Genomic DNA, 23,270 nt, shown 5'->3' with positions numbered 1-23,270 from the left:
GGTGCTGCTGTCTCTGAAGCTCATCTACAATCTTTTTTTTGGGGGGTGGGGGGGGTTGCAAGATATTTGAATGAGCCATTTTTTCCAGTTTCTAGACTAAAGAATTCAACTAGTAAAGGGCTTATAGTCTTACTGAGCGTTCACAGTACTGCTCCCATTCAGTCATAAAGCACTTTTTAATACAATACATATATACCCACCACACATTCCCCATTTAATGTCCAGTATGTAGTCCAAGGACGCTTCACCCTTTGGACTGCAGGAAATGGAGATCGAACTGCCAACCCCCCCTAATTATTGTAGATCCTAAACCACAGCTGCTAGACCAACATTTTATAATGATGGGAACTTGTTCTCCTACAATTTGACCACCAATTCCTGGATAAATGTTATTCTTTAGTAAGTCATTTCTACATTGAGGTTAAAGGTGTGCAGTACATTGTTGTTTTTGTTTCTCATGTAATGGTGTGGAATAATAGCCATTTTGGGAAACCTCAAGCCCCTGATCACATGTGATTTTTCTTGCAAAGCTCAAATCATTGGACATTCAGAGGAAATAAATTTTAATTTAGACAGGAATTGGACAAGTAAAACTTTAGTTTATTCCATTTTACAATATTATTTCACAAATATTTACAAATAATGTACACATTTTGTGGTGTCTTCAAAGATAGGTATGAAAAATATCATTGGCACATTGTAGAAAAGTATTTATAAACATCTCATATGAAGTTTCTTGGAGGGTTGCAGATGTTCAATATTCTGATTGCTCTCCTGAAGCAGCCTTTAATCTAGAGTGCCTAAAGAGAGAATAAAGAAGAATTAGACCATTCCATGCATACACATCTGCAGGAGCATGTTAAACAGAGGGCAGGAATTGCAGAGTAACTCAAAATAAGATGCACCAATCCTTTTATATTAGATGAATTACAAGACAATCATCTACGGTATATCACTCTCTGCAAAGAAAGGTGAATAATAGCTCTAAATAGATGGAAGATGTGACACCAGAATATTAACAGTTCACAAGAGAATCCTGGATAAAATGATACTGTATTGATAGTTTGCCCCAACCCTGAATGATAAATATTATCCATTTCTTTTTTTGCACACATTAGGGATTTATTCCTGGCTGGTGCTGGACATTGGTCGTGTGGAAAACATCAGGCAAAAGGTAAAGATAAGAACCATCACTGCTCACTGAATCAGATATCCATGTGTTAACTCATGAGCATTTATTTATTAATTTAATAATGTTATCAAAAAATTTTAAGACAGGGCTTACCTTCAAGAAATGCAAATTCATCTATGGCCTCTATTGCATTGTCTGTCGAGACAAAAGAAAAGGGACAACAGAGGATGCCATTCAATGTAATTTATGTCTTAAGTTTCAGCTGACCACACAGCAGACCTTATAAATATAAGTTTGTAAACATGCAAGATAAAAATGATCAGTGCAGCAAAACAATCCAAACCTCCACAATAATCAGATTTTTTTTTTTTGATCTACCAGATTAAAATCTTTAATGTCCAAGTCGATCAGCTGAACATTGTCCTCATAAAGCCATTTTAAAGTGAAGTCATCCTGTATGTTTGTGCAAACGGGGAAAAAATGTTTTAAGGTATTTACCCAAGTCTTTTCTTTGCAAGGTCTTTCTCTTCCCTTGCTGGGCGTACACCAGGGCATCTTTGGCAATCATCTCGACAAACAACTCCTGGAAGAAGGGAAAAATAATAATAATAAAAAAAAAATACAACCTTCATTATTCTGTCTTTTTAAAAACATAACAAATGTAAAAAGATGGAGGCAAACTGGAATAACTGGCATTTTCCCACCAGCGTTGATCTGCACCTGAGCCAAGGGTTATGAGATGTGGTTTCGCAGATGGCATTTCATGAATAACTTTCACTTCCTGTGAATCACCTACAACAAACCACTTATACATTTCAGCTATCTCCTCCCTGAGTTCTTCAGAATCTAATCATTATTTTTGATGACCCAAATCATCCATCAGATCTTCTTGCCTATGAGGTGTGAAAGGCAGCACACGGTCAAAGCCCACATGTTGAAGTCATTCTCATGATACTGAATTTTCTTTGTGAAAAATAAGCTGCTGTTGTGTTTGATTATATTTTCACTGAACAGAGAGACAACATGAAGTAAAATCATTAGAGGGCACCTCCAACGCTAAACATCGGCTGTGTTTCTCATTTATTTTATATATATATATTTAAATCGGTGATGGGTGATCAGTTTACAGGATATCTTACCGTGGCTTTAGCGATGATGAAGACGGACTCCTGGCTGGCCAGAGAGACGTCCGGGTCGGTCTTCATGAGCGCCTTGATGCGGGCCAGCGGGAGTTTGGACAGCCGGCTGTGGCTGCCGGCGGCCGGGCCCGTCTGCTGCGGGCCGCTCTCCTCCTCCGCCTCGGCCCCGCGGCTCTCCTCCTCGCTCCCGCACAGGTCCGGCTCGAGCTCGGCCGGTGCGGCCATCTTCCGGTTCGATGTGCTGATGTTTTCGGTGTTTCTGTGTGTTGGGTTGTTTTTTTTTTGTTTGTTTGTTTTGTTTTTTTTTTAGGAAACACGCCGTAGAGCTACATGTCGCACACGACAACAACGGCGGTGGCGCGCCAGACATGTGCTTCCGGTGTTTCGGCAGAGGGAGGCCTGCTCTGATTGGTCAGTCCGGCCGCTTCCGCTCCCGCCAACTCAATCCTCGTCGGTGATTGGACAAATTGAGAATCCGGAGTCTGCTATTGGCTAGAGTGACGTGCCAATCAGAGGATATTAGCGACTGGCGCGGCCCAAGTGTTATTTATTTTAACAACAAGCTGAGATTTCATATCCAGCCAGTGAAAAAGATAAACCCTGAATTTATCCTTTTTTTTGGAGCAGGTGAGATTCTAACTCTCGGTATCTTATCTGTTGCTCTTAGCAGGTTTGTTTACATTTGGCACTGACTGATTTTCAACCATGTCAGGTCGTTCTGGTCAACCAGCAGCTGTAAATCCGTTTTTCTGATTATAAATACTAAAACTAATGCCGACACTGATGCGCCATGTCCATCAGCTCTTCATTCATTTTGTCTGTCTCCCAGTTTGCTGTGACTGGAAACAAAGAGGGAGATTACAGTGAACCAGTTGGAGGTAAAAAAAAAAACAAAAAAAAAAAAAACAAGACTGATGGCAAAATGCTTCATAAGACTGAAGCTGAGTGCTCCTGTCACAGTCATTTAGGAGTTGATTATGGAAGAACAATATTCAGTTTTATATATATTATAAGCCAAAACCCCTGAAATATTTGCAAAACCCAGTTTCTGGATACAAAGATAAACAATATGTCTCCACTTTTTCCCCATTGTATAGGAATGAAGAAAATCTCCCGGATATAGCTGCTGTCTGGCTTCAATGATGTCGTTTGGCGCCACGGTCAGTAACAGCACTGCTGAGGTCCCCACACACACGCATACTCGACCCAACCAAGAGTCAATCATAATGGCATTTCAACTTTTTATAGCATCAAATAATAAAAAATGAAACTTAAAACACAATGAACACTTTAATGTACAGTATTAGATAAAATGACTGAAACATATGTGGTTGTGTTCTGACTGTTTTCATAAAGTGGTAAAAAGTAAAAAGAAAAAGCCCAACATTTAAAAGTCAAATAAAGTTTTCGTGCCAGCAAATGTTAATACAGTTTGACATAACTACATGAAAAGTATTATATTCAGTAAAACATATGAATAGAACAGCATATTCCCATATGTTGTTTATAATAAGTTTAATCATCTGTGTGAGTTATCGCAGGCCTATGTACTTTGATTAGCTTATTTTTTTAAGGGTGTATGCAGCATTTCCATCATTAGTCTGTCTCAGAGGCCCTAATGAGCATTCCACTAATACGCTGCGTTAATAGGATTGTGAAGAGTGATTTAGTTCTCTGAAGCTCCATTCACATGTTCACTCACAGTCAGGTTTTACAACCTGAGGGACGGACATGAAGGACACAAAGCTCCCAGGTAAGAAATATATACTTACACACACATAGAAAACTAAGGAAGGCTGAAAGTTCTATATAAAAAATTTCTGTAAATTTTCTCGTGGTGCGTCTTTTATAGAGGGTTTATGAATTTTAACTAATAGCTTTGTAATCATTTGATGCAAAAACTACCACTTTAATGAAGCTTTAATGAAATAAGTTGGTTTGCTAATTTCAGTATTCATAAAAAAATATATAAATGCGAAAAGACGCTACCTGCTGATTAAATCTCACAATGGCTGGAATATTAGATTTTTTTTCCAAAATTCTTTTTTGTTTGTCTAAACTTCAAAATCTCTAATTGGCTATCAAGCATATTTGTTCTCTAATTAAGATTTTAGGCCATACATTGAAAAGCAAGTTTTGAATGGCTGATGATTAAATCTTATGGAGGAAGAACTGTTTGCAGGATAAGTGTGTTTAACTTGGACAAACTTCAGATTGGTACATAAGTAAAATGAATCTGCTTTTCATCCATGACACGAGTTTGAGATTAATCATCTTCTCAGTCTGTGCAGTATAAATAACCTTCTACATTCAGAAGTGACCCACTAATGCTGTGTCTAAAAGAAGCGAGTAATCCTGGTCACTTTGAGGTCTTCGAGCCTACGTCTTCTAAATTTAACCCACAATGATCAGAAAAAGCCAAAATATCTTTGCACTTTGAATTTACAGTTAAATAATTCAGTTTAGTTTAAAATATTTTTTGTTTTCCTATTTTTTACCATTGTCTTTTTTTTAATTTCTTCATCTCTTTTCACATCTGCTTAACAGTTATGTGCTCCGTGAGATGCCCACACAGCAAGCAAGATAAATAGTTTGACATCTGACCCGATCCTCTCAGCTTCTTTGTGTTGAGCTGGAACTTTGAAATAAAGGTTTCCCATTAAATCCTCAGCAACAGACTGGAATGTTTACATGAAAAGAGGAAAATCCTGTCCTACTTGGCAGAAAGGGAACCGTTTGGCCAGTCTTTAAAAGAAATGTGCTGATTCTACAGAACCGTATCCAAACAGACAGAAAAAAAAAACAGGAAAGGTCGACACATCCTGCTTTTGTCAATCTCAAAGAAAACAACATTGGCTACCTGTTGAAATCAATTTAACACAATCCAAAAATACACCAGCACTTTTCCAGACCTGCAAATCAAATACTCTAGTTACAATTTTGACACCACAGAAAGGGTTTGGTCTGTTCCAAAAAAAAAAAAAAGGTGTGCAAAAGATGGTAAATATTGATATACATGCACATAATCAGTTATTGTTTCCTTCCACCTCATACATGATGTGCATTTTCACCAACAGGGATCTGCTTACAAATTAGGATGCTGGCCAAAGCTGTTGTAAAAGAGGCCAGACGTTTTATCTCATTCAGGACAAAGTGAGCTAACATGGCGGTCAATCTCATTATCAATGTCCTTTACATGGAGCAGTCCCACTTCGTGTCTGTACAGTGGCTTTGCTGAACAGTCTAATATTGGTGCCATAGGAAGCCGAGACATTTATGTTCAAGAATTCTTCAAAAGTAGCAATAGTTGATGCAGCCTGATAAGTATGAAGTAACATATGTCTGATATGCTGTTTCATTCATCTTTGCTGTAAAAAGCCAAATGTCCTTAATCTGTCCCAAAGCCATCAAAACGCAGCTATGGCCAAAGCAGATATCGAGCAGAAAATCCAAAGACGAGGCTGCAAAAGTGGAGCTTTTGGCCTCTGCTGCTGTACGTTCTTTACCGCAGCTGACTGAAGTAGAGAGAATGAGGCAGTCCCCGTTTGAGAGGCTCGTCTATGACATGGCCCACAACGAGAAGATCATCAATGACCTGACGCTCGGCCGAAGGGTCAGCTTCTACGAGCTGCGTGGAGAGATCGGACAGGGCAACTTCTCCACAGTCAGGCTGGGCATCCATGCTTTGACAAAAGGTCGGGATTCAAGAGAATTACTTTTCTGTTCACATTCATGTTTTTTGCAGTATGCCTGGCTTGACAAATCGTTCCCTTCTGACCAGTTTGGGCCACCCAACCTTCAACCTTTTCTGTTACGCACACAGTCTAAACTTGAGGGGATAGTAGTTGTACATCAATAATAGATGTTTGTGAGTAATGCTCATGTCCACACACAACAAGTTATCCCTTGAATGAGATTTTCGGATCAACCTAGATTTCCTCTGACCCCTGCAGTGAATTTATCATCTGTTGAAAAGCGCTTGTGAAAATTGCACTCATTCCAGGAGGGGCCTTGATTCTTCGCCTTGTTTTTGTCATACCTTAGAATAATGCTTCATCCATCTTAAAATTAAATTACTTGCTGCCTTCTTCTCATAAGTAGCTGCGGCACACATTTCCCTGTTTTCTTGTGTGTTTTAAATCTCTTAAGCATGTCTCTGCCCTTAATATGACCCCTCACTTTATCAAACCCTTCTCTAAATCCACTGGTGGCGTCTAAATCTTCCCCTCCTCTTCTGTCACAGAGAGAGTAGCTGTTAAAGTCATGGACAAACTGCGTCTGGAGAAAAAGAGCCGGCCTGTGAATTCCTCAGAAATCAGCTGCATGGAGAAATTGTGCCACCCCAACATAGTCCGACTTTATGAGGTGATTGAGACCAGCAGGAAAATGTACCTGGTGATGGAGTATGGCAGCGGGGGAGACCTGTTCTCCCGGATCACCACCAGGGGGAAGCTGAACGACTCCGAAACCAAGATGGTCTTTGCACAAGTCATCTCTGCTGTCAAACACATGGTGAGCCTCCTGCTCACTGTGCTCGTTTTAATTATTTAAAACACAAGCAGTTTCTGATATCTCTGTTTAGTGCTTGGCAGCTTTTTATATGAAAGTTATAATTCATAAAAATCACAACTCGAGATGGATTTGTAACATATTTATTTATTTATTTATTTTTTTTTTTTTTTGTGAATGTGTGTGTGATTGATTGCAGCACGACAGCAACATCATCCACAGAGACCTAAAGGCAGAAAACATCTTCTACACCACCAGCTACTGTATTAAAGTTGGAGATTTTGGCTTCAGCACACAGAGCAGCCCGAGTGAGCTGCTCACCAACTTCTGCGGTTCTCCACCTTACGCTGCTCCTGAGCTGTTTAAGGAAAAAGGCTACGTTGGACGTTATTCTGATATTTGGGCCTTAGGTATTCTCCTGTACTTCATCGTGACGGCCACCATGCCTTTTCATGGGGACAACCTGGGGAGGCTGAAGCGTTGCATCCTCCAGGGGGCTTACACTATCCCAGCTTTTGTGCCCGAGCCGTGCCAGCTGGTCATTAAAGGGTTGCTGCGGCCCGTGCCTGCCGACCGCTCCTCTCTGACGCAGGTCACAGACAGTGCTTGGCTGAGAGGGATTGAATACCCTCGTCCGTATGTCTTGCTGCCCACCTCCCCGGCCCACTTCGCCCAGACCAGCCAGGCTCTGTGTGTGGAGGAACAGGAGGTGAAGGCTTTGCTGTCAGATCTCGGCATCGTGGCGATTCATTTTCAAAACAACCCTCGTTTAGACTGTAAGAGCCCGCTGACGGGGACCTACCGGATCCTCCTCCATCGAGTCCAGAAGAAAAGGTCTGTGGAGGCTGTTGGTTATTCAGCACTTCACCCTGATGACTACAGGAAGAAGTGGTCTGCAGCACCTGTGGAAAAGCACAATCCCTCCGCTGTCTGTGTTATGCTGTAATGAAAAATAACTGGAGCGCTTTCTATCCATTTGCTGTTAAAATGTTCAACTTTTGCAATACTGGACTGAAACTACACAATTGGAGGTTGACGTCAAAGTTGGAGGGTTCTTCTGTCCCACTTGTAACTCGCAGGTCAGGGAACCTCTCTTAAGTAATTAGCTAAGGCTTTCTGTTCTGATTATATCGCCATCAACAAGCTTACTGACGCAAAACATTCATCAGTCAATGTATGGCTATCAGCATCTTCTAATCCCTCTTAGAGCATAAATCTGCTGACCTAATCCAAGGCCACCATTAATCCTCCTAAGGAAGACTCTGAGAACATGCTTTGTCCAGCAGAAATGAAACATGAGACCTTGAAAGGTGGAAAAAAAAAAAACCCCACAATCCTATACATGAATCAAATTTATGACCACATGAGGCCAGAACTATGAACAGCTTGTAAAACGAGTCCTCGACCTTCTTAAATGTGTTTTGTGTCTTTTAAACTCAACAACTGATGCCTAAAATGCCTTCTTTTAAGATTGAATGTAGATACTTATTTAAAAATGAATCACAGTTCGTAGATTGTTACATTTTTGGAACAATTTCATCTCGTTTGTATCGACTATTGTACTTTTATGTTTTAAAACTTTTCTAAATGCTTCATGGCCTGAATTCAATTCCACTCTGTATTAATTCTTGCTTCAGTAAGGCCAAGTTCATCACCAATAATAAAAGTATCTTCAAACGATGATTTTGAAGCACTTTCTTCCAGATCTTGTCCAGGAAGCATATGTCCTTTCAGCAGGAGGCATGTTGTTACAGGATAATAACGTTTTTTTCTGCTGAATACAAGACGAACTTTCAAAGATTTAGAGAGCTCTATTGTAGGATGTTCGTGTGTTTACTTTATTCCTTGAGGGCCCATGAAGTTTGGCTCAGAGACTTGGATTTTGGAGCCAACTCAAGCATTTTCGGTAAATGAACTAATAAAAAAAAAAAAAGATGATGCATTTGTGCATGTAAAAAGTCACAAAATTATGAAATGTTAAACAGTCACTTCCTCTGAAACTCACATTTTATCTCCCTTCACAAAACGGTCCATCAGTTCCACTTGGTTCCCCTTGAGGGTACAACAGTCCCCATAAACCTGGCATCGCTCTCTCCCTCTTACCGTCACCGTGTATCGTGGTGCCATTTCCCATTTCTGCCAGAGTCTGCATGCCCCCGCTGAGATTCAGACAATCTTTATATCTCGCAACAAATTGTTGAACCACCATCAAACAACCTGTTCAAACAGGAATGTGAACGCATTGTTTGGGCAGGAGCAGGCAATGAGTGGGGTTAGGAAGGTCCCCCGCAAGTACCATTGAGGTGTCCTGACTTGCTGTTTATTTAGTTTTACATCGCTGACATAAAAATTGTTTTCATTGGTTTTAGTGCAGGATAATGTTCCAATCAAAGAAGGTTAACCAAAAAACAGATTAAGTAATTTAAGTCCACCATCTCTACTTGGTAAAACAAATGCATCAAAGAAAGAAAATTTGTGCTTTAGTTAAACATTCATCTTTATGATCTGGTGGTTTGGAATGACCATGACATGCCAATCAGGTTCATCGAACATACACAGAGTCTTAACTTAAACACCTCAAGCCTGAAACTAAAACAAACAATTAGTGGAGGGAGCTTAAACTTTTAATATTTGTGGAATTTACTTTTCAAAGCAAAAAATTACAAAATCACAAGATATTAAATTTTCTCTCTTTTCTCTCTGCCTAGAATAAAAAAAAATTACCGATTAAATAAGAATTAAGCCATAACCTGGTCATTTGAACTATATTCCTTTTGTACCTGTACCTTTCTTTACCCTGTGCGATTACCACAACCAGCTAAAAGATCAACTGAAACAGAGACTTAGCGTTTATGAGTAGTTGCTCTTGGCAGCGACAGAGCAGCCTTAAGCTCTGGATGCAGCTGATATCAGAAAAAAAAAGGGAACTAGTTGGTTGCGAAAGAACAACCACCATAAAAGGGCGCTATTCCTTTTATATGAGATACAGATGGGGTGAGTGTCTTATGAAGTATTGGGCTGCTGCATGCAAAACACAGTCATCAACATCTTTGGCCTGTGGGAAAAAACCGGAGTCCTAAACCAAAAGCTCCCTGTACCCTATTATGCTGAATTGTTATCCTGGAAGAGACCACCCACAACAGGAAAGAAATGTTTTATGATCACTCAGATCCTTTTCATGTCATTTGCAGTGACTTTTGCCTTTTAAACCAGCAAAATGCCCCCCCACACCGTCACAGAGCCACCTGATCGCCCCCCCCCCCGCCGTCCCCAAGCATTCAGTCTTGGACTGTCCTGCACAAGGACACGGTGAAGGTTGCTCAGCTGTCCACTTTTACAAAAACCCTTTTAGTTCAGTATCAGTAATTTTTGCATCAATCAACACTGAAACCCAGAATGACTGTCTGATAACGTCCCACATTAACATTTTTTGGTCCATACATACCACAGCAATTCATGAGCTGCAGGGTCATCAATGGAACACAAAGTTCACTTCCAGTTATTGATATTTCTAAAAGTAGATGCCACTTCAGTCAGTGTTCCTTGTGAAACGGGCCCTCCCTACTTAAACAAAGGATATTTGAAATAAAGCTGAATGCAAGTACCAGATAAAAAATCCATGAAAGACATTTTTTTTTAAGTTTATTCTAAACCTCTACAGTGTTAGAAGCTGATTTACAGAAAGTGTGACAGCATTAGGAACTGAACCGTTGTCACTGGCTCTTTATGTTCATTCAGCGGTGTGCGACCAGTTGCACTGTTTTCGGGGAATGTTGCAGAAGCTGCAGGCACAGTTGTATTTTGGAGGAATAGGATAAAATCTTGAAGTGAGTCTGAGGTGAGAAGGAGAGAAACAGGATGTGTGGTGCTGTGCCTTTGGCAACAATTGATTATTATTTTTTTGGTTTCCTATCTTGGCTGCATTTCCTCTTCTCACAGCAAGTCACACCAGAGGCCCGTCTCATCAAATGTGCCTAAATTTTCAGATTGAGCCCTAAGCACTCTCTGGAGACTTTCTGTACTTCCCTTTATTGTTACTTTTTGTTGAATAAAACATTTGTAAAGCTGAATCAGTTCTGGCCAGTCGGCTAAAAACAACTGTGAAATCTCAAATTCCCCTCCTAACTTCACTGATGTAGGTTTGGTGACTTTAATGTGGCAGGCTGATCTTGCTCCGTATCAAATCCATCCATACAGTACGTACAGATAACACCAAGGACGTTTTCAGTGGCAAAAGAAGATTTAAAGATGAAAAGAAAAATGCTTCATTGTTTTTAATTGTACTGCTGATTGATCCCCACACATTGCCCCTGAAAGAACTTCCAACTGGATATGGATGATTCAGTCTCAGCTTGGTTAAAAATAAAAAATTACCATTAAATTTTCACAGGAAGGATTTAGTTTCTTTTCTATCTTTATTTAGTTTGGGGGGGTTACACTTTTTTTTTTCTTTTACAGATAGAATTTATCTGACGCGGGGAATGTGAAGAGAAACAATTTGACAGCATGTGAGAAAAAATGAAAGTTGGACTTAAACCAAGGACAGTGTGGTTTAGATCGTACATGTCTTTGCCTCCAGGCCACCATGAAACCCCAAACTTGTTGGTGGTGTTTGATGAGATTTCACAATCTACCATTGAATTCTATCAAATGAGACACTGCGGACCACACTGGATTCACTTGACTGGGAAGATGTTGTCTCTCACATTTGACCTGTATTCAGACTAAATGACTCAGTGGCTCCTTTTTCAAATTCATATTTTGACTGATTGTCACACACTACCAGACATGAAACACTGCTGGTTTTCAGGTCTCACGTGATACATGGATATAAAATATAAGCAAGCTTGTAAGTGTGGCGATGTGAGCTTTGAGTAATGAACTGAAAATCCGCAGCCACTAATCCAACAGGGCTTTTTTGTACACAATCATTCATCACACTATGTGATGGTGGATGAAAACAATGTGTTTTCAAGTTGAGACCTCAACAGTGTGAATTGCATGTTGAATTGCATGTCTTCCAATTCCAAGTTTTTTGTCTTTAAAAGGGTATAACAAGTAAACACTGTCTGGTAAGCTATAAAAAAGGGACTTGATATTTACACTAAACAACCTGGAAGATGTTTGGATAATTTGAGAAGATGATGCCGAAGAAACTTTGGAGTCACTCCATGTAAATTTTTATATTTCTTCACAGACTCAGGGCTGTGGTAGATCTTTAGACCACTTATTTTGGAATAATAAACGGATCAGTTTACAGTTTACAGCCCATGTGAAGAAGTGAACTAAACATCAATCCAACCTCTGAAGCTTTAATCCAGCCACGTTGAAGTGGCTGGTTGTGAATCCATCACATTCTCAACTGTCACGTCAGTGAGGTTAGTCCTTTACCATCAGCCTTGTCATCCAATCAGAGAAAACCAGCTTTGCCTTATTAAGTTGCTGACTAACGACTGTGACAGCCAGCCTTTGGTGACATCTGTATCATATTCTTTTGTCATTGTTGACACAACACAATTTGAGATCAGTGGAATAATGAGAAGCTTTTCATTTGAATCTGATAAAAGCCTCCCCGTGCTTTTCACCCCAAATAATATGATTTACACCAGCTGGATGTTGAATGCTTTTCAGATGAACATAGAGTCTTTGTTATGTTATTTTTTTATTTGATATAGGTAGACATAATGTGAAATGATACAAAAATATGGAAATCTACTCTATATTTATATATATATAGAGAGAGAGAGGAAGAAAACTTTTAGCTTATCCCACATGCAGTTTTTACATACACACTCACACCTATAAACATCAACTGTCTACAAAAACTTCTCCAACTGTAAATAGTGGCTCATTCGTAGCTGGCTCTGCTTGTCATAGAGTAAGGAACAGTAGAGATGGCTCATGTAAAATGCAATTTGTAATAGTGGATATATAGTGGTCTACATGCTATAGTGAACCATGGACATTATTTCACATTCTCTGGCAGCAACAGGAAATATCTAATCTACTGAAACATAATCCGGCTGGTTGAAGGTTATATACAACCTCTGAGAGAGAGGTGAAACAGCTGGCCTCCTCTCTCCCAGTCTTCTCTTCTTTCTGTAGATGTTGGAAAAGACATAAGTTTTATAGTCTCAGCATTACAGTATTCCATTATGTACAGGATGCACGTTGTGTAACTTTTTACCTATTTCTTCACTCGTGCATCCAATTTGCTGATCAAGTCCTGGACCCAAGCGTTCTCTGGGTTGGCGCAGACAGTCTTCTGTTTATTAGATTTTCGTGAGGGCCTCTTCTTCATCAGAAACCTGCACACATTTAATATGGTTAAGAAGCAGGCAAGCCAAGCACTTTAAAGCGTCTCTGTACGCTTGGATGATCACTTTAGTCACACTGAGCAGGCTGTTTCTTTTTGCATTCATCGTTGCTGAATTACCACAGTGGGAGACTTCAACCATGTACAAACTAAATTCTCAGTTGCAGTCAAAAATTCAGGGAACAATATTTGATACTTACACAACAGCTCTGATGTTGCAATCACCATCTGTTTCCTGCATCCTGTAACTTTCGATGTTTCTTAGTGCATTTGTTCTCATTGAACGAACATAGCCAAGGCAGCAGTTACCATACGAGCCTGCTGGTCAAAAGGAAGTCAATTCAGATCATTGTAATTTTTTAACTTTGTGTATATGTTTGCATAAATAAATCTACACTTATATCTTCCATCTACAGATTTCTACGGTCATTATGATCTAAGAATGACACACATCATACATTTTATTTCTGTGAGGCATTAGCAACCTGCAGCTGCGTGTTTACATCTGCCATGACACGGTACTTTGAAAGAAATTTAGACCTGGAAATGAAACTTTGAAGAACTGTGTATATCAATGTCACGTGTAAGTGCAATGCTATACACACAGGTTATAGTTTTCAAAGTTACCAAACTGTATTTTTAGATTTTAGATGACATTCACTGCCCAAAAGTCTAAACACTAAATGAAATCCTTTTCTGTGTTTAGTTGTGTGTTGCAGAATGACAGGTGTGAGCCTATCCTCTTACCTTGTGCCAGACTCAGGTACATGCTGGTGAGAAGGAGAAGGAAGAAAAGCATTTGAAACTTCATGGCTGCTGCTGATGTGTCTGATCTGTGTCTCTCTGTGAAGAAACAAGCAGATTAAATCAAATAGCACACCAAAACAGAAAATTGGAAGCAGACACTATCGCCTCCTATTGCATCTTAAACTTCAGCTGCTGATATTATTTTCTTCATCCCAAACAGCCCTTGATTGAAAATATTTAAATCCTGGTTTCCCGCAGTGTGCAGCTGTTTCATCACAAGTGTTCTGTGATGCTTTGCCAAAACCAGACAAGTTTGTGACAAACAACTGGATTCTTCATCCTGCACTTATCTCTGATATCTTAATGAACCCAATATGTGGAAAATACTATAACATTTCTGCGAAATCACAATTCCCAAAGCATGCAGTGAAACATACCTGTTCACATTCAGTTTTTCAAAAGTTGTCCCAGGAAGAAAAATCCTTTATCCTGTGGAGCTTTCTGTTCTTATAGTGGATGTCTGAAATCTGCCCTCCCCCATCTCCCCCTGTCTTCATACCACACCTCCTCAGTACTCTAACTGCAAGAAAGTTCCTCAGGATATCTTAATGTTAACAACAATAATAAATATCTAATGAACTGTATTATTGCACTCTTGGTTCCCAATGCAAGATAAGATAAGATAAAATAAGATAAGATAAGAAAATATAAGATAAGATAAAATAAGATAAGATAAGAAAAGATAAGATAAAATAAGATAAGATAACATGACAGAAATGTTACTATATTGCTATTTTGTTTTGTTGATTGATATATCATCAGTAACAGTAATGGGGGTAAACTGGACACTTGAACATCAAATGACCTTTCACTAAAGATGGTAACTTGGGAAAATAACACTTAAAACAATCTGTGAGGAGAGAAAGTCTGGGAATCGTCAAAGGAATATTATCACAGACTCTCAAGATGTTTATACTTGAGTAATCCTTTGGATGCTTTCGATTTGGTTTGCTGTATGTGTGTGTGACTCCATGTCTTTGATTAGAAAGCCACAAAAAATTGGGTTTAGAAAATGTTTGCAATGATTTGCATTCATCATGAGCTTAGTTGATATAAATTGTGTAAGTTCATAATTGATAGAAAAACCTTGCAAAACAACTCCCAAATTGTTAAAGTTCTCAACCCCCCCCCCCCCCCCCAAAAAAAAAAAACAGAGTACACAATCTCAGTGTTTCTCGAGAAAAAAGTGATTCATGAATAAGATGCCAACATGTGTTTCACAACAGTTCAATTATTACAGGGATGAACACAAGAGAAAACAGTTAACAGCAAATGAAGACTGTTAATTTTCCTGTAACAAACTTTTACTATTCCACTAACACTTCCCAAAAGATTAAAACCTGGCAGCAGGAATTTCCTGCCATTATGTCCAAGAAAGATTAGTGAAGTTGGACACTAATGTTGGGTCACAAAGTCAAGGCTGGAGTCAGAATTCCAGTTCTCCACAAAGGACTAAAAGGCTAAAGGGCAGGAGTCAACACCCTCCTATTCCAGTCTGTGAAAAAAAAAGAAAAAATCTTCATTGACCTGTCTTTGTACGAAGGGGCAAAGTCATTTTGAAACAGAAAGATAACAGGCCCCTCCACTCTTCCACCTGCTCCCCCTCAAACATAATTTAAGAAACAACTACTGTTATGTCTAGTGAAGTATTATACAAGACAAGTGTCCTCCATCAAAAGCTGCACACAACAATCTTCTGCATAAAAAAACCCTGCAGCCCTTCAGCATGTAGCCATGTTATTTCACAGCAATCGTCACACCTGTTTAATTTATGAAAGAAACATCAGCAGTTCTGTCTGAAACAGAAGAATGAACAAAGGTGATGTGCGTGGGAACTACTTTCTTCACATGATTAGATTGTTTGGATATGTGTGTTGCTTCATTGCCTCACTTGCATCATTGCCAGACAGTTGGACATGTGCTATAAAATAATAATCATAACAAAAAAGCTTAATTCAACAAAGGTATTTTGAAAAACATTAATGATGCCTCGTCCTGTCCATGTGTCCTTGTTAACCGAGAGACAGTGCACCAATGAGACAGCATGTACAACGTCAGGTCCCAGAAGCTGAAATAGCTCATTTATTAGCTGCACTGGCACGTTTTCTGACTCTGACCTGTTCAAATAAACAGCCGCAGAGCAAAGAATGCAAAGGTATTTACAATGTAGAGTCGTTTTACTTCAGGTGATATGTACTTTGTAGGACACAGTCTAAGAGTGTGGAGCCCTTCATGGATGTGGACAGGAAGGTTCAAGCTGAAAAAAAAAACAACTATCTGGTCTCCAGTGGATTTCACTTTTAACTTTGGCAGTACTTTCTATGACAACAAAAGGTAGAACCTGGTTGTCCAAAACAGGACAGCTTAGTCACACTAATTTTACCGAATCTGCCTTCATGGCCCCTTAATAGAGACACAACTATTACCTGACATGCAAAAGTCATGTTTCAAAGTGTTACTGAAGTAAAGAAGAATGAGCTGCAAGGTAAACTTTAAATATCACTCCTTCTCACTGTTGTACTGGACATGTTTTCAGCATTTTAATATTGTATTGAGCTTGTGGAGATGTAGGTAATTACATCCACTTATTTGCTGTTGTGTTGTTTAAAGTACTGAGCTTACTAAGCTTAAAAATCCTCCATAAAAAAGTTAATTAATAAAAATATCTTACATCATTAGGTTGACATTTCCTACTTTTTCTTCTGCTTTAATATAATTAGGATTTTGATTCAAACAGCATTTATATTTTAACTGCATGTGTTTTAAATACTGCTGCAATGTTAAATAATAGAGCCAAATGAATCACATTTCCTGATAGCAATTTGTGTTTCTACTAATATCACTTTCATTGGCCAGATAACTTAAGGATGTCAGATATTTATAGTACGGTGTTGAAATGTAGTGGAGTATGAATATAAATATATGAATATAAATGAACGTCCTCAGTGAATTATAAATCTAATCTTATTTTATCAACTAATATGGCTTGGCTTCCAGTTAGACAAAACACAAAACACAGCTTAAACTCAAAGAGCTCCCTCTCAAACTTCTAGTCAACTTTTAAGGTTTGTTAGAGGATATGTCAAACTGTGTCTTGGTGGAATGTGTTTTATCCACACGGCTTCAACAAGAAAAACTGGGATTCAAAGATACGGCCCAAACACGATCCTGCCAGTCAGACTTTATTCACCATAACCTGTCAACGGGCCTGGTAATGAACAGATGATTGAATAATTAGAAAGCACCACTGTGTCATCTAGCGGTGAGATCACGAAGGGATTCAGTGCAGGAATCCCTTCCCTGAATCCAGTCCGGGTCTTTTATCGCGTGCGGATCCGGACCAGGTTTTCGGGTAGACCCAGCTCCATGTGGTCGTCCCCGCCCGGTGCGTCCGCATCAGAAGCACCGAACCGGGAGTTCCGCCAACACCGACTGCAAGTCATCCTGACAGCATCACTTTCTGGAGGACTTCTGGGGGACTTCTGCGGCTGGTCCGGTTCAGATCAGCCGGTACAGGCAGCCGCAGTCAGGGACGGAGAGGAAGGCACCTGCTCCGGGCCGCTCACCTCTCCTGTACGGTAAAAACAAACACACAAACAAACAAACAAACAAACAAACAAAACAACCAACCAACCGCAGAACACATGGATCCCCAAAACACCGAGGCGAAGCTGCTGCTGGACCACGCCAAGACCGTCCGGCTCCACACCGGGAACCTGGTGAACCGGAGCCGCCTGAAGAAGAAATGTCCCGGCTCTCCCAGCGAGGAGGTGGGTGACGTCAGGGGACGCTAACGCGGCTAACCAACGGTTAACTGGCCGGTGTCTCATTAGCTTAGCCTGCCGGTTAATGTCGGGCCACCGGGGCGGTACCGGTGGGAGCTAACCCGTCATAAGGCATCTGAAAGGCGGCTATAATATTAATAAACGTTTTGAAAAACAATAATTTGAGATTTAACTCGCTTGTATTCGCAGTTAGAGCTGCGTGTGTGTGTGTGTGTGTGTGTGTTTAAGCTAAAGTTGACTAGCTGAGTTTGTGTGTGTCGCGTTTATGAAAAAAAAAAAGAGGACATGAGAGCACTTTATAATGCAGCTTTACACAATCACACAATCACACAATCACTGTAGCTGGATGATTGTTGTTGATACTAAACCTGGAACATGTGATCACCTGCAGGCTGATGCTCCACTGACGCAGAAAGACACCCAAAATACAATCAAAACCTGACATGAAACTGTTTTCATTCATGCTTCTCTCTCTTCTCTCCATTTAACACATTACTTTGACTGTGATTATATAACAGAGCTTGACAATAAGTGGATGTTGCTCAAATTGTTACTTGCACAGTTGTTAAACAGTCAACCTAACAGACAACTTAATAAATGTTTAACAAGTGTACACGTTAGCAGTATTTGTCCTGAGAAGATCTGGTTGCACTTGTCAGTATCTAGCAAAAGTCTTTAGAGAAAATACCAATCCTGTCAGGCATTTTTCCACCAGCCAAATTATAGTTTGGGCACAGAGCTGTAAACTCCCATCAACGGCAGAAACTGAGGTCTTTTTCTCATAGATATGTCAATAGACATGTTCTGTGTGACTTTTGCATACAATTTAAAAAAAAAAAAACAAAAAAAACAAATGGCAATTTGGGAAACATGGTTAAGTCACTCATTCATCTCTTGCAGCATTAACCTTCCTGTTTTTCCAAGAACTTGTGCCACAATGCTAACTTTTCAGGGAGGGATTCTGTAAATGTTGTTTGTGTCAACATCCAAGTTGTAAGTATGACAGAGAGGCTTTGAGTTTTTTAAACATTTAGATATATATGCTCAAAGTTAAGCAAAGCAGTCTGATCAGATAGAGGGGAGGAACAATGTAGCAACATTTCCTGTTTGTTTCCATATTTGCGGATGCCATGACTCACACCAGCATTACTGATCTACTTCTTAAAGTAAATCAGTAAAGTAATTCTTCTCCAGATGCTGATGTGTCGTAAAACTATTACAAAATTTCAGGGATCTTTTATAAAGACTTTGCTTATTTAATTTTGTTTCCTGTTATTCTGATATTTCAGCTTCAAGACTGCATCCAAGCCACACTGAGTGACTGGTGTTCAACAACAAAGGCACCATCCAAGGTGGGGAATCATTTTTGGCTTTCTGAATGTTTTCATTATGGGACTGCTGGGTTCTCTAGTGACCGCAGTGAGCAATGAATACAAAGGTATTTGCATTGACATATATGGCCAAATCTGCATCTACACAACAATGTGTTACTGTGCCGTTGGGCAATAGGATTCCACAGCTTGGGAAAGTAAAATAACTGTAGTGATGGACATGAAAGGATGCCTCAGGGCTTACTGAAAAGAAGCTGTCATGATGAATGTTCATGCAGTGCTGGCTGCCAAAGGCGCCATTCCAACAGAGCGTCTGTCTGTTGGGGTGAGGCAGGTTGGGGGGGGTGTGTCACCAAAAGCTTGCTCTGGAATTTTTGTCAATACATTTTAGTGCCATTTTTAGAATTCGAGGCCATGTGATTATTTGCTTTCATCAAAATTAAATGTTCAGAAAATGTTAAACTAAAGATTAGAGGCTATCATTTCTGCTGAGCACAACCCAGCCCTGACTGCTTTTGCAAGGCTCAGCTAATCTGTTTCAGTTTTTATCACCACGCCCACGAAATTCAAAGCGAGATGGGGGAGGTACTTGAAAATATATTTTCAAAAAATGAGACACATCCCCTGCAGGGGAATTGTGAGCAATGGGAATCATGGGTTCTGAATCTGCTTCAGGTTGTGTTTGCAGTACATCTTTTGTTAGAAAAATTTCCCAAGGCTGTGTGGCATGTTGATATCATTAAGCTCAAATGCTCTTATTTCTTAATAAGTTCATTCATTTTTACAGAAAACTCACAATGACATTTTTGCAGCCCAGTGGTAGAAACACATCTACTTTACCTTCCAAGTTGTTCAGGTCAGAATTGAATGCCATCAGAAAAAAACCCACAACTTTTATACTCAAGGCTGCTTTTCTGTGATGCTCATGCGCCTTCTGGCGCAGCGAATGCCACATATCATGCAAACATCGTGGCTCCCCCCTTTCTAAATAAAGCTTTAGGCAAGTATTATGTAATAAAATCAGGCATAAATAACAAAAAGTCACCACTTTTAACAATAGATCATGGTGGGAGACTTTCATATTTCATGTGGAAGTACATTTGTTGTCCTGCAGGACTTTCCAGATACACTAGACTGCTCCATTCCCCAGGAAACAGACGCTATTACGCCTGAAGAGAGGGAGGAGGTGAAGGTTTCAGGTCAGTACTATTTTTGTTAGTTGTCTGCAAAAAGAAGATTAAATCTGCAGTATGAAGCCACACTTTCAGTACTTCCCCCTTTTTTTTTAAATCAAATATAAATTTGGTAAACACTGGATAAGCCTGTTTGCTTGTTAATTTCTAGGATGAATGAAAATATCTCTTAACTGAAGTGTCATATGCAAATCTATACTGAGGTGCACTGAGATGATACATGACAGTGCCTGTTTTTTTGTTTTTTTAACAGTCTTCACATCCCTGGGTCAAACTGATTTCCTGTGTATGGTCAACTCAAGAGTGTAGCTATTAGCCTTAGTTATTTGCCTCACCTTTAAAAACGGCCTCTGGTCAAATCAAAGAATATCTCTAAATTCTGTGGCTGACTGATTGGTCTGAGTGTCCTTATCCAGCAAGTGGCTGAGCAAAGAATAGAGAACATGTTAAAAAAGTGAAATGTTGTTCCAGTTGTTCTAAAACAACTACAGTATGTGGAAGATGACACATCTATGATTATCTTTTTCTTTCAGTCAAGCTCTTCCTGTGTGACTCAGTTCAGTCTTCAATCAGGGATGCGGTGGAAATGGGTGAGTTTGGAAATTGATGGTCCTCAGAAATTGAACACACTTGATGTGAACATGCTACAGCCTCGTTAATGTCTTCCCCACAGCCTGTCAGACACTGGCAGTGTCCCAGCTCGACTCTGTTATCATAGCACCACCTGTGCTTCCGGAGGGCGACAGCCAGACTTTGGCTCACCTGCAGCCAGCCTGGGAGGAGCTGGAGACCCTGGTCAGGAGCCAGCGGATTGCCGCTATTGGCACCTCTGACTTGGACAAAGATCTCCTGGAGCAGCTCTACAACTGGGCTCAGGTCAGTGAGTCTTGTGTACCTGAGGCTTACTTTGTTTCGCCTTCTGGAGCAGCAGTGATGTAGACTCCTGTTCCACAGCTGAGCCCAGCTATGGCTCATTTTCTCTGTTCAGTCGATTAAGGCCAGTTAACAACCATGTTCCCTCTCTTGGAGCAGGTGAAGCCCAGCAGTAACCAGGTGAACTTGGCCTCCTGCTGTGTGATGCCTCCTGATTTAACAGCCTTCGCTAAGGAGTTTGACATTCAGCTGCTCACACACAACGATCCAAAAGGTGAGCAAAACTTTTCATTTTCTGCTGCTCAGATGGGTGTGATGGATTTTTATCATCAAACAAAATAAGCATCTTAATATGTTCTTGTTACCAAAGACAAAACTGTAGTTTACTTTTAGTCAGTCTCAAATACTGTACCAGCAATTGTTAGTAACATAACAAATATGTTTTTCTATGATCCACTTACATTAAACTTTGTTACCTAGCTGCTTTGGGAAGTTACGAAGACTGTGTAAAAAAAAAAAAAAAAGTGTAAAAGTATATATCTGGACCCGTTTAAAGATTAAATTAGTACAGATGAGCTGCAGGTTGAGATAAGTAAAATATTACTGAGGAATGTTTTTAGTATTTTAATTGGTTTTGTTACCACAATGCCAACTGGATCAATGTAATATATGTTTTTTTGGTTTTGGTAATATATTGTCATTAATGCATTGCATTTGGAGGGACCTACAGAATCAGTGGTTCTCATTATTATCTGTTTTGCATAGTGTTGGCTGCACATTTCACTGTTCCCCTTCTCTTGACCTCATCTTTCCACCTTCAGAGCTGATGTCAGCTGCCACCTTCCAGGAAGCAATGCAGGAGGGAATGCAGGACCTGAACATGGCTGACTGGAGGCTTGAGTGGGTCCTGCGCTACTCCATTATTGTCAAAAGCAGGGGCATCATCAAGTCTAAGGGGTACCTTGTCAGTGCGAGGAGAGCAACACACTAGCACTCCTCATCAGAGAAGAGGACACAGGGATGAAGCCATTTTCCTCCTTTTATGTCACATGTCGCCACACATGCAACATGCAAAGTAACAGCTTTGCATATGTGTTGCTACCAAACAAAAATTTGTCCTGAAATAACTATTTTATCTTTCAAGATGAGGTTTCATCATCTTCACTGGTGATTTGTCAAGTTTCGCAAATGCAGGTAGTCATTGCGGTCATCCTGGTGAGATCAAAAATAGGAAATGAATAAGACAGATTGACCCCTGTGTCAGTTAGGAGAGGAAAGCCTGAAATCGTGTTTCTAGGTGATGGCTCTCACCATGGCCAGTACACTGACATAACAGCTGTTGATGAATACAGTAGAGGCTGCTCTAAACTGTGATCTCATGTGAAGTGCCTCATCTTTTACTCCTGTCCTCATACCTGTTCTGTCTCTACTGTGTTTGTGTGAATCAAGCTTGGAAATTGTAGATCTGGATGAAAGGTTTATTGTAGAAATTTGTTTTTGGTACAGAATTACAGTTAAGAGATTGAACGGCAAATTTATTACTTGGTTTCAATTACTCTGCTGGGTATAACACTTTTGCATTCCACACTTGAAAAATGATGCATTAAATCAAAACCAACTACATAAGATGTTTATTTTATGATACACACTGAATTAAACTGGTTAAAAAAAAAAAAAAAAGTAGGTATAACTTGATCATGTTTTTCATGTTCTAACTATGAGCTACTTTGACAATGTACTGAAATGTGTGAGCTTTTTGGATCATGCACATGAGATTAATTTGAAAGGAGCAATATTTTGAACTTAACATAAATTCAAGGCAGAAGTCATGTGTATATATATGTATATATATATACATATATATACATATATATATGTATATGTGTGTGTTTTTATTATACTGACAATGCTGTGGCAAGAAAATGAGAAAATGTTAAAATCCAAGGAAGAAATGAATATTGAATATATGAGCCATGCTTGTTTTTTCAGATCAGGGGCTCCAGAAGATCTCATGAAGGTACTTTTTTGTCATACTGTATACATATTTAATGTCATATTTCTGTATATCATGAATTGGTGATATTAAAATGATGAAATACATATTCATACCACCAGATCTAGTGTATATTGTCTGAAATATGGGGCAAAGTGTGTTTACAATCAAGATTTTGCTATGACACAGAAA

General features: G+C 39.6%; 4 protein-coding genes across 6 annotated transcripts; 2 read left to right on the top strand and 2 right to left on the bottom strand.

Moving 5' to 3' along the window:
• Positions 1–586: 586 nt before the first annotated feature.
• Positions 587–2,607, bottom strand: pole4 (polymerase (DNA-directed), epsilon 4, accessory subunit). The gene is made up of 4 exons (XM_029500327.1): positions 2,272–2,607; positions 1,631–1,715; positions 1,286–1,327; positions 587–800 (listed from the first exon to the last, which is right to left on the bottom strand). The coding sequence occupies exons 1-4, from the start codon at positions 2,494–2,496 to the stop codon at positions 787–789; spliced, it is 366 nt and encodes a 121-aa protein (XP_029356187.1). The 5' UTR covers positions 2,497–2,607; the 3' UTR covers positions 587–786.
• Positions 2,608–5,653: 3,046 nt separating this feature from the next.
• LOC115042058 (serine/threonine-protein kinase NIM1) lies at positions 5,654–7,726 on the top strand. Its single transcript, XM_029500074.1, has 3 exons — positions 5,654–5,966; positions 6,515–6,783; positions 6,980–7,726. Exons 1-3 carry the CDS (start codon positions 5,654–5,656, stop codon positions 7,724–7,726), a joined length of 1,329 nt encoding a protein of 442 aa, XP_029355934.1.
• A 4,697-nt stretch (positions 7,727–12,423) lies between these two features.
• On the bottom strand, positions 12,424–13,939 carry ccl25b (chemokine (C-C motif) ligand 25b). Of its 2 annotated transcripts, XM_029500449.1 has the most exons (4): positions 13,844–13,939; positions 13,297–13,417; positions 12,968–13,088; positions 12,424–12,879 (listed from the first exon to the last, which is right to left on the bottom strand). In XM_029500449.1, exons 1-3 carry the CDS (start codon positions 13,905–13,907, stop codon positions 12,968–12,970), a joined length of 306 nt encoding a protein of 101 aa, XP_029356309.1. In that variant the 5' UTR covers positions 13,908–13,939; the 3' UTR covers positions 12,424–12,879. The 2 variants fall into 2 exon arrangements, with proteins under 2 accessions (XP_029356309.1, XP_029356310.1); XM_029500450.1 differs by lacking the exon at positions 12,424–12,879 and having other exon boundaries at positions 13,297–13,414.
• Positions 13,940–17,272: 3,333 nt separating this feature from the next.
• gclm (glutamate-cysteine ligase, modifier subunit) lies at positions 17,273–23,185 on the top strand. 2 transcript variants are annotated; one of them, XM_029501042.1, is made up of 7 exons: positions 17,273–17,673; positions 18,978–19,040; positions 20,134–20,218; positions 20,746–20,802; positions 20,886–21,088; positions 21,245–21,359; positions 21,907–23,185. In XM_029501042.1, the coding sequence occupies exons 1-7, from the start codon at positions 17,548–17,550 to the stop codon at positions 22,074–22,076; spliced, it is 819 nt and encodes a 272-aa protein (XP_029356902.1). In that variant the 5' UTR covers positions 17,273–17,547; the 3' UTR covers positions 22,077–23,185. The 2 variants fall into 2 exon arrangements, with proteins under 2 accessions (XP_029356902.1, XP_029356901.1); XM_029501041.1 differs by lacking the exon at positions 18,978–19,040 and having other exon boundaries at positions 17,344–17,673.
• Positions 23,186–23,270: the final 85 nt, after the last annotated feature.

Source organism: Echeneis naucrates, chromosome 4 (assembly GCF_900963305.1).
Source record: "Echeneis naucrates chromosome 4, fEcheNa1.1, whole genome shotgun sequence".
NCBI classification, from domain to species: domain Eukaryota; kingdom Metazoa; phylum Chordata; class Actinopteri; order Carangiformes; family Echeneidae; genus Echeneis; species Echeneis naucrates.
This window is presented reverse-complemented; position numbering and strand designations above follow the sequence as displayed.